Below are 16,626 nucleotides of genomic sequence, written 5' to 3' on the forward strand. Positions count from 1 at the left end.
TTTATAACTAGCGAAGCAAGAGACCAGGATTGGAGGGGTGAAGGGGGCTATTCTGGGCCAGCTGCGGACTTTCTCAGGAAATCATACCCTTACGCATCTTGGCCCCAGACTGCTGTTGACTTTTGAGCATAAGGTGATTGTTTTTTCCCGAAGGGATGAGCCCCTCTCCCCCCAACCAAAACTCTCATCACCTCACCAAAACCAAGACCCTACTCTGTCTCTTGGGGTCAGGGAACCTCCACCCAGTTTGACCAAGTTGTGCAGAGATGCAGACTGCCTTTTAGCAAAGCCGTGACCCGCTGGGAAAGGACTGTCTGGCCCGGGGTGAATTAACCCTCCATCTCCTGGTGAGCACTGCAACCTCCAACCACTCCGGCTTTCTAAGAACTCCAACTCTGCCCCGGCCACTGAGGCAGAGGGTGTTGATTTAAGCCTTTCAATCACTTACAAACCCACCAGTAACTCGTTTTTGTTATTTTGTCTTAAACCCCATTGATTTAACAGGACTATTTGGCATCTTATAAGAATTTCAGAAGCCAGTTAACTTCTTTCAAAAAATATTGGATACATACTTTTCATTTTCTTGTCGACTCAAATTACTCAGGGAAACACAAAAGCTACAAGAGAACACCCCCCAACCCCGTCCAAGAAAAACAAAACACTTACCAACATACACAAATAAGACTTTGCTCCCAGGGTCCAGAAAATGGGAAGGTTAGGGGAAAGAGAGAGGAGGAAGTATTGTATTTCTAAAAAATTATAACAAAAATGTATGAACCACGGCCCAGACACTATAGGAGGGCGAGGGGGGCTCAGGCTTCTGTTCGCTACAGAAAAGTCTGGGGATAAGGGAAGGCGCTTGCTTTCCGTCGCACGACAGCTGGAGTAATGGCTGCAGACCGCGTGTGGGGGTGGGGGTGGGGGTGGGGCGGGCGAGGCTGGGCGTAGGGGCCAGTAATTACCAGCCAGGCTCACCCGCCTCCCTACTTTAGAGCGAACGCGTTCTTTTTGCGCGTCCAGCTGCGCGCCGGTCTTGCTGCTCAGCCTCGGGGCATCTAGGAGCCTGAATGGGGTTGGGAGGGTGTACGCTAGAGAACTTTAAATCGAGGTTCCTAAAAGGATTCTGAACTCAGATGTCCCCAAGGTTCCAACCTTGCGGGGCTGTGGAGCAAAGGAAGGCCGAGCAGAGACGGTTCCACGCCCAGCAGCCCCCCAACCATGGGCCCGCATTAAGAACCTGGCAGAGGGGCGGGGGGTGGTGCCAAAGGGGGTAGCAGCCTGGGAAACGGCGACCCATCAGATCTGGCTGCACAAGACTGAGACATTTCCACAAGGATTGAAGGGAAACGGAGCCCGGTTCCAGCCCACTCCTACCATCTCCCCTCCCAGCCAAGGAAGCGCAAATCCTCAGAAGGCGCACAAGCTCCCTTGGGCCCCAGAACCCTGAAGTTAAGTGTACGCCGAGGGATCGGCGCAGGAAAGGGCGGGGAGGAGGGGCGAGGGGTAGGGGCTCGGTTCTCCACCTCCTCCCGCCGCCTCCCTCCCGCAGGCTGGAAGCCTCACGTAGTCTGGGATTTTTTCAGAATAATTGATGGGTCCAGTTCTCCAGAGCTTTCCCGGTGAGAGCGCGGCGGACCGCGCTAGAATTTAAATAGACGTGATTAGTAAAATGGAAGGGGGCGATGCGCCCGGGCCTCTCTTTCTCGCGAGCTCCTGGCTGCGCTCCTGGCAAGGCGCCTGCTCCCCCGGGCTCTAGGGGCCACGCGGGGCCGTCACAAGCTTGTCCAGCGCGGGTGGGCGGCTCTGCTCGCCATCCCCAACCCTATGGACGCCAACCCTTTACCCCTCCCCACCTGCCTCTCACCAGCGTGCACCCCGACCTGGAGGAGAGGGGAGTTGAGGCTGGCAGGCAACCCAAGGCCGGCGGGTGCAAAGTGGTGGTAAGCCAGAGGGTGGGTGCAGGGATCTGGCAGCGCGAAGCGTTAGCCTGGAAAAGCGAGGAAAGCCTCTCGGTGACCACTGTCCCCGCGCCCTGCTTTTCACACTGTTCCTTTCTGTACCTCGCCCTCACCCGTAGTCTCCTCTCCTGGTGCCAAGCCAGTGCCGCCAAGGCCGCGGAAATCACCCTCTTCACTTACCCACAGCGCTAAGAAGGTCCCCTCCACAAAGAAGTGACCTGGGTTGGGGAAAAGCCTTTGCTTTGCTCTAACATCCCTATCTCATTGATTTGTTCCTGAAAAGGGGGCCGTGCATTCTTATAACATCTACAGCCAATTAATATTGCATTAACTCTATAAAAAAAATTTAAAAAAACAAAACAAAAGCACCAGAATACTGCACCCTATCAAAGCCATCTATTATTCACAGAAATGTAATTGGAGACCTAAGATATGTGTGTTATGGGGCAGTGGAGGAAAACAGAGTCGTGACAGTATTTCAGAAAGGAAGGGGATCGGAGGGGATCTAATATTTAATTTCAAGTCTGTGGTTTTCTAATTCGAGATTAAAAGCAGTCACGTCTTTGAAGCCAGACAGTTGGTATAAATGTACAGTTAAAATATTCTATTCCACAGTCCCTAGACAGAGCTCTCTGCTCGTCCCAGGCTTCATTAAATTTTTATTATCATCCCAGACTAGAGCAGGGAATGAGCGGAAAGACTGTCCATCTAATTGCAATTGATAAAAAAAAAAAAAAGCTTTTAGATTTCCCTCCTCATTTTAATATATTAACAGCAGTTTTCTTCATATGTCCAGTCTCTCCCAGCCCTGTGATACACATAATCACTTTATCACACAGATACATTTTCTACTTTCCAAGAGGCACGGGGGTTTGGCTGTCTTCTCTGCCCTTTGAGAAGGCCTGGGGGTGGTGGGGTGGGAGCAAGGGAGACAGGGTACTGGAGGCTGGCTTCAGAAAGTAATGCTATAAAAAAATATATTAAAAAAAGATGACATCAGTTCTTGAAGCATCTGGCAGAAGATCAACGAGAGACAACATTTGCACTAAGCTGGTTCTTCCTGTGGCAAGATGAAAGCATATTGTTACCCAAACAAAACAAACGATTATTAGACTGGGCTGCACTTTTCTACAGGCTTTCTGTGGTGTGGGGTGAAAGCAGAGTAATATTTTATTTTATTTATTTATTTCTCACTAGCACCCCCCATCACACACACACACACACACCCCTCAAAAAACGTTTGCTCTTTATGAGCCTTCATGTGCTGCTTCCAAAGAACTGTGGACTGTAGATGTGTGTGTGTGTGTGTGTGTGTGTGTGTGTTCAGGGAGCCCATATCAACAAGGGTGGTTTAAATTTTGTTTGAAAGTGGTGTAAATAAAGCTTTTCATCTCCAGGCACTGAAAGTACAGAATAAAACCCACAGTTTGCTTTTTGAGCAGCTTCCTATTATCACATCGCCACTTAATTTTATTTCTATTCTCTCCAAGTTAAATAGAAAGACTGGCTCACAAGGGAGCTGCCATGTGCCTACAGACTGGGGATGTCAAGCAGAGAGACTCACTGTGCAAAGTTAATTTCAATTCCCGAGGAGGATTTCACATTCCGGCTGGCTCTGACCCACAGTAATTAGCTGAGATAACTAATGATTACTTACTTATTCCTTGTAATTATCTGGATTTAATAATTTGCTGTGTAATTTATTAATTTACTCATAATAGCCTTTCAGTACTGGGAATGGCTCCCTTAAAGGAGCAAAGCAGGAAAAATTTAGTTGTTTTTTTTTTTCTCTCATTGCCATAAATCTGTCTCCTGACAAATGTGGACTTCAGGAGCATTTCTATCATCATAATCATCTGGAACCTTTGTCTTGCTTTTTGTCTCATCAGGATACCAATACAACTTTTTTTCTTTCTGCTGCAGCCCCTCCCTGCAAGGCCAACTGAAAAGTTAAGTGCAAGCAGTTTTGAGTTCTAATGTGGACCATTTACCTGGAGATATAAACTGTTTTCACCAAACAATGAAAAGATGAATATCTAAACTTACTCTCATGGCTTTCCTGGAAAAAAACTGAGCTTCATTTTTTTAGTAAAATGCCTCTTAAAATCAAGTAAACTTTCCAATGCCTTTTTTTTTTTTTTTTTTACCATGTCCTCAAGAGCTTCCCCAATAATACATCAAAAGTAATTTACTCATTTTATTTAAAATAAAGCATTTTACACACACACGCCCAATACTAATTATTTTGGCAGAGTTCCCACAATCTCTCCTTGATAGTGAAAAAACGTAGTTATGTTTTGTTATTTATTTTAAAACACAATTAACAGAAAAACAGGTTGAAAGCCCCTTCTTCCACATTCAGATATTACATTGAATGTAAATCTTATTTCATTTGCTTTTGCATATTTCTATTTTTTCCAAACTATCTATCAATGAAACTTAATCTGATGAAAGAGTTGACCAACTAATTTAATGTCAGATGCCCAAAGGAAACTGCATTTTCCCAGGTAATCACTTTGAACAAAAAGATCAGATCATTTGCCTTTAGAGAAGTTCAAAAAGTAAACTAGGTAGTTCTGAAATGTCAAACTGAAGATGACCAGGTGTGCTGCTAAGCCAATATATAAAAATATCTCTTTCCAATAAAAAGTAATTGTGGACTTTAAGTAAATAAAATTAGAAAAGGAGTAATGAATACCAATGAATTTAATTGATATGACAAAGATCTTCAACCTCAATTTGCTATTTATCCATTTGAGTATTTAGAAAGTCAATACCAAATGGATATTTCTCAACAATTTATATATGATTCATTCTACTCTTACCTTTAATTTCCTTAAGATCAGTCCTTCTCTCTCCAAATCTCTTTAGTTTGTTTGGTATGTCTCTGCAACTCTAATTAATAAAAACTTTCAGAATATATTTTTTTCTAAAATTCTGCTTTTCCCATAAAACAAACACATTTAAGCAGGTTTAATTAATGGATATAGTTTCCATCTTGTAGGAAAGAGAGGTTTTTGTTCTTTACCCTTGTTATAACATAGAGAAGATGAACATAAAATGTGATACAGTTTTAAGAGCCCAGAAACATGGGAGACAAAGAAAAATACTGGTGAATGAAGGAGTAAATACAGACCTTCACTCTAAACTGTTGAAATATATGGATAGTTGCTGTTATGTTACTTTCCTCACAAAATGTTGGACAAACATGCATACAGGCAAGACAGCATGTACTTGAACATGCACTAAAGAGGACCTATTTTATTTTTATTCAATACATTTCTCAATTTATATTATTTCCAGGGGTTTCTCCATTTGAAAATGTCATATTTGTAGAAAAAGAACTAGCACACTTGTCTTTTCCCTAACTGACTCCCCTCTCTTAATGCATATTATCCTAGACACTTAGATAACAGCCATCTGTGAGAAGAAAGAGGTGCAATTTATTGAGCTAGTTTTTTATCCTAGATCAGCAAGCTTGACTTACTACACACTCAACCCATTTAATTCATTTCCCCACTCTGGAAAAAGTAAGAAAGCAGAAAGTTCTCCAGGTGGCTACAACTACATGGTCAAATGTGTCCCATGGTCACTATCCGTGGTGCTGAAATCAGTATCCAGCATAGTGAGATGGGAGGCTGGCTGTTTTAAAAGATTTTCAGGAAAACTGAATCTAATAATAGGGGATCAAATAGAAGAAAGGCTTTCAACCTCCAAAATAGAGGAATCAAATTAAACCATCAATATCACTATATTTTATTCACATTGATTTCTTTTAAATCCCTACAACTTTCAGTGTTTTTAGGCATCTAAGCGATGCATCCCATTATTTCCAAATGGACACATGGATTTGGTTTCTTCAAGTGTCTTCTCATTTGAGCCACTTCTATCCATTATCCATTCAACTTTTACAGCTCTTTTTGTTACATCTGAAAAGCACAATCAGTTTTCCAACAACATTTAACCCCAACTTGAGTCACTGTAATAATTTTAACAATTTTCATTGCTCATAGGATATTTCCTAACCTCATCCTCAAAATCAGAAACATCCCCAGGCAGTTCCATATTAGAAGGGTCACAGCTCAGATTAGCAAAATTACCTCTGGAGGATGACCTGGTTCCTCTCTTGTTGGACCTATAAATTAGTATGATGTTCTCGTCATTAATAATGCAAATATCTAAACCAGGGCTTTCCTGTGAAGAAACAACAACTTGAAACTCTAATATGTTGCTCAATTGTTGTAAGAAGTCTGAAAATTATTTAAATGAGTAAGCAGGTGTCTTTAAACTAGGATCACAAAAAAAGAAAAGTTTGTGTATCAAATGCGCAAAATTTCTTTGTGCCAGACCACCATTATACAGACTTTCAGCAACTCTGATATCTGTGTGAGTCACAGAAGGGGGGCAATAATTTGCTCCTAACCACCCAGGATTATTACTTCCTCAACCCTACTCTGCCTATTGCAGAACGTGAGTTTCCTTCAAGGTATGGGGGAAAGGGAGGAGGGGGGAGAGAGATACTTTACTTTCTGCTCTGATTTGGGGCACTGCTTCCCAAGAGTGGGGACTATGGTGGGCCAGCCCCTAGGCCTCAACCGGTGTGTCCTACCTACCCCAAACTAGGCCTTAAATTCTCTTGCCACACCCAGTATCCCAATACTGCTGAAAACTGAACTGAGTTTCTTTCTTTCTTTTACCCATGCAACACTTCTGCTCACAAAGATTCTCTTTGAAGAATTAGTGCAGATCCAGGGGAAGGACTCCAAGGGAGGTATATAGAACCACACAGGATGATCTTAACTGGGCAGAAAAGCAAAGCATCCTGTGAGATGAGCTCTGGCTATTAGGAGGCCATTAAAAATCCTGTTCTTGTATACTTTCCTATAGAAACACCCCCTACTAAATCCAAGTCAGACTTTGATAACGGCCACTCCATAATAAACCATCAAAATGAGTTTCTGCTCTTTAAAAAATCCCCCCACCAAAATAATTCCAATGCAAATTATTTAAAACACCACATTTTAAGCCATTTAATTTTAATAGCATATTTTAATGAAAAAGCAGCATACTTGGCCAATAAAACATTAAAATCATCTCTTCAATGAAAGACAATCAAACAACACCAAAAATAATACATTACCATAGTAAATAAACCATCTATGAACAAAAACAAGAAACCAGGTCATATACAGAACTCAAGACTTCGGAGAGCCTCGAATGGAACAGCAATACAGTAAAATTTGCAAGAATATATCTATATGTGTGTCATTTTGAATGAAATATTTACAATACATAAGGTACCAGTCATCATGTACCCATTTTTTGTTCCAAAACAATTCTACCAAACAATGTGAATTTACAAGCAGTGCACTGTCTTTCTTATAGTTCAAATTAGTTTTTCTACAAACAAACCTCCAAAAGGAAAAACTGAAGGAATCCTGTAAATGTTAAAATATAGTCAACAAAGCAATTGAAAACTAGATGGTTGAAATACCTTGTTGAATCTTAGAATCCGGAAGAACAAACACCAAGTGGCAAATGCCCCTAAAGCTAGAAAACGATGCATTACAGTCATGCTTCCAACTGCTTCACTTCTTCTCTTCCATTAGAGGGGTGTGTGTGTGTGTGTGTGGGTGTGTGTGTAAAAGGGTGAGTGAGAGCTCATGTGCAGCGGGGACAATGTGGGAATCCCCATTAAATATGTAATGAAGTAAACAATACTTTGGACAGTGAATCAGGTCTACACGATTAAGACATCCATTTGTGTCAACTCACAAATCAGAACACTACCAGTAAAAACAAAGAAAAGATTCTTCATTCAAAGTGAGCATATACAAATAGGCCAAAAGAAACACAGTGTTAAGAGGAAAGCTGTAAAAATTCAGTAAACTCATCAAACATAAACATTTTTTAACTTCACTAGCCATACAGTTCCCCCATTTTTAAGACTAAAGAAGTTTAATTAATTAGAATGTGCACAAATTAAGTTGCTAGAGAGATAAATTAATAATTTACAGAGGGTTGTTCGGCAATAATCTAATAATAGCTTTCAAGATCAGTGAACACAGCAAGCGAAACTCCTTTCTTAAGCATTAACATTTCAGAGAAGAAAGGGGCTAAGAACAACAATAAAAATATATATGTATATAATATACAGTGTAAATGCAGAAAATCTGCCATCTTTTTTTAAAATTCAAAATACTTTAGAGATGTCTCTATCACATTAAGCATCAACTCTAGTTTAAAGTTTCGGTCCTGAATCAATTTCTATTTCTGAAAAATAGCTGCAAAGTGTACTTTTAAACTTGAACAAGGGTGATGTCTTTAGGAATAAAAACAAATCTTACTTGATTTGGGGGCCTTTCAAAAAGCTGTCTCCTCTGCCTTCCTGCAAACAGCCAACTCCAGACTTCCTCTGAAGAAGTCCAGGTGCCTTTTCTGGGGTGTGGTGGGCTTCAAAAGGGACCACTTTGCTGCAACTTGACAAATCCCTTCTTTTGTTTTTCTTTCCTTGCAGAAGTCAGTGTTTATTCTCACCGGGCTTGGGGCTCAGTTGCTCGCTCGCTCCCCAATCCCCGCTAGCTCTAGATTCACATTTACTGGAATTAATTCTGGTCGCCAAAAGTGGAAAGAAAAGAGGCAGGAGAGAAAGGGAGAGAAAAGAGGGGATGAGGAGGGGTTTGTCCCTGGAGAGGCTGAGGGTCTCCTAAATGCCCGCGGAATATTTCATTCTTTTCTGTTTCTGCCTCTGGTTGCAGAACCAGACGCGCACCACGTTTTTCTTAAGGTCCAGCTTCTCCGCGATGGCGGCGATCTTCTCGGAGGAGGGCCGTGGCTGGATGGCGAAGTAGGCTTCAAGCGAGCGCTTCTCTGGCGCCGCGATGGACGTGCGTTTGCGCTTCTTCTCCGCACCGTTGAAGAGCTCCGGCTTGGTGAGCTTCTCGCGGTGGGACTTCTCGGCCTCCTCGAGCCACGCTTGCAAGATGGGTTTGAGCGCGATCATATTGTTGTGCGACAACGTGAGGGACTCGAACCTGCAGATGGTGCTCTGGCTAAGTGAGCCCACGCCAGGGATCTTGAGGTTGGCCAGCGCGGAGCCCACATCGGCCTGGGTCACCCCCAGCTTGATGCGTCGCTGCTTGAAGCGCTCGGCGAATGCCTCCAGGTCCCGGGGGTCGGCGTCCACGTCGCTCATGCAGCCCATGTGTGAGGGCAGCCCGTGCGCGTGGGCCATGCTGAGCGCTGCTTGGTGCATGGGGTTCATGGTAGCCATGTGCGGCGCGTGAGCCGGCGTGGATACCACGGCGCCGTCGGGGCCCGCCATGGCACCCAGGGCCAGCCCGGGACTCAGGTGCTCCAGCAGCTCTCCCTCAAGCGCCTGGTGCGGCTGATGGTGGTGATGGTGGTGGTGGTGGTGGTGGTGATGAGTGCCCGCCAGCGCGGAAGGGTGAGAGATGGGCACCGACGAAGAGGAGGCAGACGACGTGCACGGGATGGTGTTCATGGTGTGGTAGGTGGCGTCCGGCTTGAAGGGGCTGTGGTGGGGCGGGTGGTGGTGGTGGCTCTTGCTCTGCGAGACGATGTCCACGGCCGCCAGAGCCTCCGCGCGGGCCAGCAGACTCTCATCCAGCCCGCCGAATATATTGCTCTGCAATTGCAAGTAAAAGGCACACATTACGCTCAGCAGGGAATTGTGCGCGCGCTCTCCGGAAGCCTGGCCCTTTGCTCCACAACGCTGCCGCGCCTACAACATTCCCAGAGCGTTAAAATAATAATTAATAGTAATAATAATAATCCTGAAAATTGCAGGTGAGGAGGAGAGAGGCAGGAAGCCACCCAGAGAAGCCGAGCATGCACGAGGAGAAAAGTGAGCCTGCAAACACAACACAACACAACACGCGCACAGGCAGCATCCCAGGTCATAAAAATTAATATGAAAGGAAAGACCCGCTGAATACATAAGAGGGGGGTGGAATTGGTTGGAGGTGTGGGGTGATTTGCTGTGCAGACATGAAAAAAACATCAAGCAGATAAAGGGGGCTGTCAAAATGTGCCTTTAAGCGGTGATTATGCAGAAATACGCACCGGTGGGGTTGGAAGACACGCTCTACGCATCGCCTCGGAGCCCCCGCTGCTGCCTCCGCTGCTACCACTGCTACTGGAGCTGCTGCTTCGGCCTCCACCGCCCCCGCCGCCGCCGCCGCCGCCGCCAGCATTGCTGGAGCTGCTAGGAGAGCTGGCCGCGGGCGCCGCGGGCGCGGAGGAGCCGGGAGAGGCGCTGTGCAGTGCCGAGTACTTGGGCTCCACGTGCAGGCTGCCGCCGTGCGGCATGCTGAACGCCTGCTTGCTGTTCAGGGACATCATCATCATCTTTCCAGCCCGTCGGAGCGCTTGCCCGTAGCGCACGCAGTGACCCCGACTGCCGGGACCCTCCGGAGTACTGGCCGATAGCGGCAGCGGGGAAGGGCGGTGCAAAGTTGCGTTCACCAGCCGCCGTTCGGAGCTCGGAGTGCCTGGCCCTGGCTCCGCGCTCCTCCGCCGGCTCCAGCGTCAGTTTGATCGGATGCTGGTTTCCGCTAGGCGTTGGCAGCAGACCTGGGCGCCCGAAACTGCCCACGCGCCTCGCGGCGGCGGAGTTATACGCGCCTCTCCCCGCGCCTGCCCCCGCACCCCCGCCCGCGCCCTCCCTCCCACGCGCCTCCGCCCTCCCCTGTTCCAATGCTAGCGTCGCCCCTTCGTCTTTGCTCCCTCCAGGTTCAAGCCCTTTCAGGTCTCCAGATACCCGCCTCCTGCTCCCCCGCCGCGCCCTCCACCTCCGCTTCCTGCTCCTGCCAGAGCTCTGATGCCACCGCCCCTTCCTGGCGGCCCGCAGCTCTCACTTACCTTGGTGTCCCACTCCACCCCACCCCGCTGGCCAGGTCTACACTCCAGTCGCGGGGCAGTTCCTACTTAGCAGCCAATCTCCAGCCCCTTCCGCTTCTTTTGCCCTGTCCCCGCCTCACTGGGAAAGAAACTCCTAAATAAAGTTGCGGGCCAGGCCAACCAATCTCGGGTGGGGTTTTCCCTAGACTACTAGCAACGCCTCTTACCTGGCTGCCTCCCCTGCCTCCCGCTTACCGCTAAGTTCCATGCCTCCGCCCCACTCGGCCCGCCCCTCCCTGCCGCTCAGGAGACCCTGATCCCAGGCTCCCCGCCACGCTGGTGGACCCGAACGCTGCCGTGGACCCGGTTCCTCCGCTCCGTTCTGCGCTTCCGTCCGGTGAGCCCAACCGTTGGTGATCTGCTCTGCACCACCTCGGCCCGGCGGGTGCCTGGTGCCGAAGAGACATGGGGTCGACAGGGCTGCAGAGCTTTCTCTCACTCGGTTTCTCGCAGCTCTCAGCGGATTGGACGGCAGTGGAGCCGGCCCGGGTCGCCTATGCGCATGCGACTCCCCCCCTTCACTCCCTGTCCCCGTGTTCTCCCCCAGCACCACCACCGACACACACTTCTCTCCACCCTCTTTTCTCTTCTTCCGGATCTTTCTCCTCCTCCTCCCTGTATTCAGTTCAGTGTGAGTTGGGTCTTGGGCGGATCCACGGGTAAACCCTGCCATTGGATTTATTATTCTTCATTAACCACAATCAAAGGAAGAAGGGGCTACAGAGAGGGAGAGGCAGGGCCAGAGATCACAGAGCGCATGTGCTACTGAACTCTCCCCACCCCAACACACACACACACACACACACACGCCCTCAGGGGCTGGCACCAGTCCCACTTATCTTCATTTCCACAGCCACTCGGCGCAGAGATATCCTATTTTTAGCCAACACTTTGCTCGCACTTTTGTCCCAGTTGGGACCACTTTTCTTAGAAGTGGACACACACTATTCCAATTGTAAAAGAAGGAGACAGCTTCTCCTACACACACAAACACACGCGCGCGCTCTCGAGCACGCGCTCGCACACACACACACACAACATAGTCTTCCTCTTCTCCCTGCTCCGATGCCTTCTATCCACTTCCCTCGGTGTTGGGGGTTACTGACACCTTCCCAGGGCACGGAAAGAGTGGGGTGCAGGTGAGGGTGAGAAGGCCCCGAGACCCGGACGCTGGAGCCCGCGGGTGGCCCGATCCGAGTGGGGGTGACTGGGAGCAGGTGCAGGCACACGGTGCCTGGGGAAGGCGAGCAGGTGCAAGAGCAGGCGGCAGGCCTGAGAGGCTCTGGCGCTCGCTGGGACAAACAGAGTAGGAAGGAGCGTGGCGAAGGGGGGACCTCGAACGATCACCACCCGAAAGCCCTGTGGCGGCAGGGAGAAGGGGGCCGCCGGCTCACCCTTGACCTCAGCTGAGCGGGACGGCAAGTTCAAGTTGGGAGTTTAGTCCTTGCTAGTCGCCAGGGGATTGGGAAGACCGCAGCAAACGGCGTACGGCGGGCTCTGTCCATGGTCCTTAACTCCCTTTCGCTTTCCTGTGCTGCTACTCCCCAGTTTGCCTTTCTCCCTTCTGTGGAGGAACAAGTAAACAGTAGCCAAAGGGGATTCCTCCTACCTGCAGTGTTCCTGAGCTGAGCCAAGAAGCCTGGACACAGGCTGGAGAGGGGGTGTTGACATAAATGAATGTGGCTTGCCCTGGACGGTTCAAGTAAATGCTTAGGTGTTTAATTTTTATATCAACAACAGCCAGGGTAATTTTCAAGGAAATAAAAAAAAATGACATTGTACAGCTCTCACTGTCTCAAGCTTCAAGAAATGAAATAAATCAAAGTTAAAAGCTTGAGTATCATTTAATTATAGTGCGAACAGCGCTTTGAAAGAAGTAGAGCAACATCTCTAAACAAATTATGACTGAGCCAGGAAGGAATTATTAGATTGAAATTTCATTTAGGCTCGGGAGACCCCGCGCTTCACTGTGTAATCTGCTATGCCTCATCTGATTTGTATGCTTAATTCAGCTTGACGAATTTATTAGTTTTCATAATAGTGAAAAAATTGAGCAGCACTATGGGCTAATGCATTGTGTGTACTATAAATTGTATGTCATCGTGGAAAGGCTGAAGTCTATAGAAATCTTTTATTAATGCCGGCATAGGAGGGAGCTTTTCGTGCAAGCCTTGGAGAGGTTCACACCAAATTCCACTGTTGCTGTGTCTCACTGGTCCATTAGCATATCGTCATACTAATTAGACTACTTCATCAGTGATATAATTTCAAACTTCAAATTATGTTCTAATTAACAAGGGTTGTCCAATTTGTTTAATCTTCAAAAGGCTTTGGATGCTCTAATTAGTATAAACTGTTGAGCATCTCTAAAGCCTAATAAAAACCCATAAAATATTTTGGGTATGTTTTCTATCAGTTCTGTGTAAGGGTAACATGGCTTGTGAGAGTGTAAGAGAACAGTAACTGGATGACAAACATATGCATCTACCTAGTTTCCCCAGATTATAATAAAAGTGAATCACAGGAGAAACTTTGGGTATTGTAGCTCCTAAACAGTCTGTTTATGTGTTTAAATAAAGACATAAGAATATCAGGTAGACTCAACACAAAAAACAAAACAAAAAAAAAAGCAAAAACAACCAATCAAATTTAAAAATGGGCAAAGGACCTAAACAGACACTTCTCCAAAGAGGACAGGCAGATGGCCAATAGACATATGAAAAGATGCTCAACATCACTAATCATCAGAGAAATGCAAATTAAAACCACAATGAGATATTACCTCACACCTGTCAGAATAGCTATCATCCATAAATCAACAAACAACAAGTGTTGGCCGAGGATGTAGAGAAAAGGGAACCCTCAAGCACTATTGGTGGGAACGCAGATTGGTAGAGCCACTGTGGAAAGCAGTATGGAGTTACCTCAAAAAATTAAAAATGGAACTGCCTTATGACCCAGCAGTCCCACTTCTGGGAATATATCCAAAGAATCCCAAAACACCAATTCAAAAGAATAAATATACCCTTATGTTCATTGCAGCATTATTTACAATAGCCAAGAGTTGGAAGCAGCCCAAGCGCCCATCAGTAGATAAGTGGATGAGAAAGCAGTGGTATGGTAATGCAATGGAATACTACTCAGCTATAAAAAAGAAGGAAGTATTATCTTTTGTGACAGCGTGGATGGACCTGGAGAATATAATGCTAAGTAAAATAAGCCAGTCAGAGAAAGACAAGTACCATATGATTTCACGTATATGTGGAATCTAGTGAACAAAATAAATTAACAATATAAAAACTGACTCATAGATACAGAGAACAGACTGACAGCTGTTAGAGGGGAGGGAGGTTGAGGGGTCTGGATGAAAAAGGTGCAGGGATTAAGAAAAAACTAAACAGAAAGAATATCAAGGAGAAAAACCACATGGGAAAAAATTCTTCTCTTTCATTAGGTGCCTAATTAGATGTAAAGTGAAAAGCAACCCTGAGGAGTTTCCCAAGCATTGTTGTGGCAACAGTCTGCTGAACTTGGATTGAAAAATCAAATATTTGGGGGTGTTTTGAACCTCTCCCTGTCCCCTCCCCCTTAATTAAGCTTAATTACTTGCAATAGTTGTTTTAATGTATGTTGTCAACTGGGATATTGAGAAATGCATATCGTTAATATGAATTAATCTTGATTTTAATAACAACTGACAACTGATCTCCAAAATGCTAAACACTTGTCACCATTTCATATGGTAAATAAGGTGGTATCATAAACTCATGAAATAAGGAGGACACTGTTGAAATAACTGGAAAAACTTTGTTTGATGGAGTTTATTGACTGAAACTATTTTCAGGACAATTTCCAAGAGAATATTCTCTTGATGGCTAAAATTCATAGAGCCTTAATTTCAATATAACTTTTTAAATCTCTCAGATGTTTCTGAGTGATATCTCTAATTCCAGACAGAAAAAAAAAGCCCTTATGCTAATTATCAAGTTGAGATACAATTAATATGTGACTGAAGAGCAGTTCAAGAGTTCATTTCCCTGTATTCCCTTCCCCTAGTAAACACATATATATTTTTAAAAAGTCCCAGCGTTAGATTTCCCCTTTTCTCACCTAAAGTGAAAAAGGAACAGCAGTAATTGTGTTGCATTAGTGGGAAAATGTAATTCTTCCTTCATCACCAGGACTTACAATCACTCCTTCCGAGAGTGTTCAGAATACCAACGTCTTCGAGGTGATATCAAAACCCATTTCGGTCTTGCCCATAGGCATTGCTTGCTGCAAAGTGTCCCAGCAAGTGTGGAAGCTGCTCACCAATGAAGAAACACGCCAGCCTCCCAGACAGTGGAAGCTATCTAAAGAACTGGGAAGTTGGGCATAAACCCAAGGGGTGAAAAGAAACGGCCCAATGTCTCTGATATCTGCTTCGTGTAACCTCAACATACACGTTTTTGCCCAAGCACCTACCCGCATTGGCACCTCTGCACACCTGCAGACCTACTTAATAAACGGAAAAGAACAAAGTGACTTTTAAAGCACATATATGAAAAATGGATCAACTGGGTGACTACACCAAGAGCGAGGAGTGCCTTTCTTCTTGCCAAGCCTCTTTGTTTGACACTAGCTTCTGCCCCATCCGCTGCCAGATGTGGACAGATGTGACTAGCTTCCCTCCAGGCGGGAAGAATCTCTGGGGATTCCACTCAAACTCACGACAGTGGGGTCCCAGCAGTAGGCGCCCCCTCACCACAAAATCAGCCCACAGCCATCCGGAGGGGAGAAATCAGTGTCTCCTCATCTGTATCTGGGTCCTAATTTACTATTAAAATTTTAAGCAGTGCATTCATATTTTACCGGACCTAATGTGTTTTATTAAATTTTAATCCATTAAGGGCAGCATGATTTCTTTGTATTTCAAACAGAATTGAGTTGGACTGCAAGGAAGATTTCTTAAAGGACAAGTCTGACCCTGTTCATGCACCATTTTGATGCATGGTGTTGGGAAGGAAAAAGGGCAAGGGTAGACCCCTCCCCATCTCCTCTCCTCAAGGATTCTGAGCTCTCCCTGGACTTCGTAGCTTGGTGCTGAAGTGTAGAAAGTGATTAAAATCCTCTATGGCCTCGCCTGTTCCAGGGAAAGGGGAAAAGAAGAGAATTATCCCTAAAACTGAGACTTCTGGGAGCCCTCAGAGAGCTGGCCGCAGAGGGGAGTGCTGGGGAAGGAGGGTGATCCTGGGTCCCCCGCGTCCTGAGAGAGGGGCTACTTTCCAGGAGTGACGGGCGCATTTTGCTCAAACATCTTCCCTCTTCCAAGCAGCCCACCAATGCTGTTGTGTTTGTCTCTAATTTCCTCTCTGCACTGGTTCTCCGTGAGCCCCAAGTCTCTCCCCTTCGCCCAAAGGTGCCAGGCACCGTCTCTGCCCGATGGCACAGCTTCCTTTCGTGCCTTCCTGGCTAAGTCACGCTCTCCAGCTCCCAATGCCAGCAGTCAGCCAGCGTCTCTGGAAACCTCGGCAGCCAGCCGGCGGTTCCCAGGCCCGTCCTGATCGGAATCCGGGCTTGTAACCTCCAACGCTCCCATCAAGGCCGTGCAGGGCGACGGGAGGGGAACAAAAGCAAGTGGCTATTGGTGCTTCGGGGGGCGCGCTTTGGGGAGAGGGACAGACTGCGCCGGGCCCCGGGGCCTGTAGTCGCTGGACGAGCCAAGTGGAGCTCTTTCTAGGTAATTCTGGACTGAAGAAAGTGGCTG

General features: G+C 46.4%; 1 protein-coding gene across 2 annotated transcripts; it reads right to left on the reverse strand.

Annotated features, from left to right (window-relative positions):
* Positions 1-6,977: 6,977 nt before the first annotated feature.
* POU4F2 (POU class 4 homeobox 2) lies at positions 6,978-10,569 on the reverse strand. Of its 2 annotated transcripts, XM_036241036.1 has the most exons (3): positions 10,238-10,322; positions 10,048-10,096; positions 8,665-9,616 (listed from the first exon to the last, which is right to left on the reverse strand). In XM_036241036.1, the coding sequence occupies exons 1-3, from the start codon at positions 10,320-10,322 to the stop codon at positions 8,665-8,667; spliced, it is 1,086 nt and encodes a 361-aa protein (XP_036096929.1). The 2 variants fall into 2 exon arrangements, with proteins under 2 accessions (XP_036096928.1, XP_036096929.1); XM_036241035.1 differs by having other exon boundaries at positions 6,978-9,606; positions 10,044-10,569.
* Between the last annotated feature and the right edge of the window lie 6,057 nt (positions 10,570-16,626).

Source organism: Molossus molossus, unplaced genomic scaffold (genome assembly GCF_014108415.1).
Source record: "Molossus molossus isolate mMolMol1 unplaced genomic scaffold, mMolMol1.p scaffold_m16_p_4, whole genome shotgun sequence".
Lineage (NCBI taxonomy): Eukaryota > Metazoa > Chordata > Mammalia > Chiroptera > Molossidae > Molossus > Molossus molossus.

Bases quoted from the DNA above. Each gene is read 5' to 3' on its own strand.
- POU4F2 (XM_036241035.1), bottom strand. From the start codon at position 10,328: ATGATGATGATGTCCCTGAACAGCAAGCAGGCGTTCAGCATGCCGCAC. The intron at 9,607-10,043 runs GTGCGTATTTCT...TTGCAATTGCAG, and splicing joins CGTGTCTTCCAACCCCACCG to AGCAATATATTCGGCGGGCT.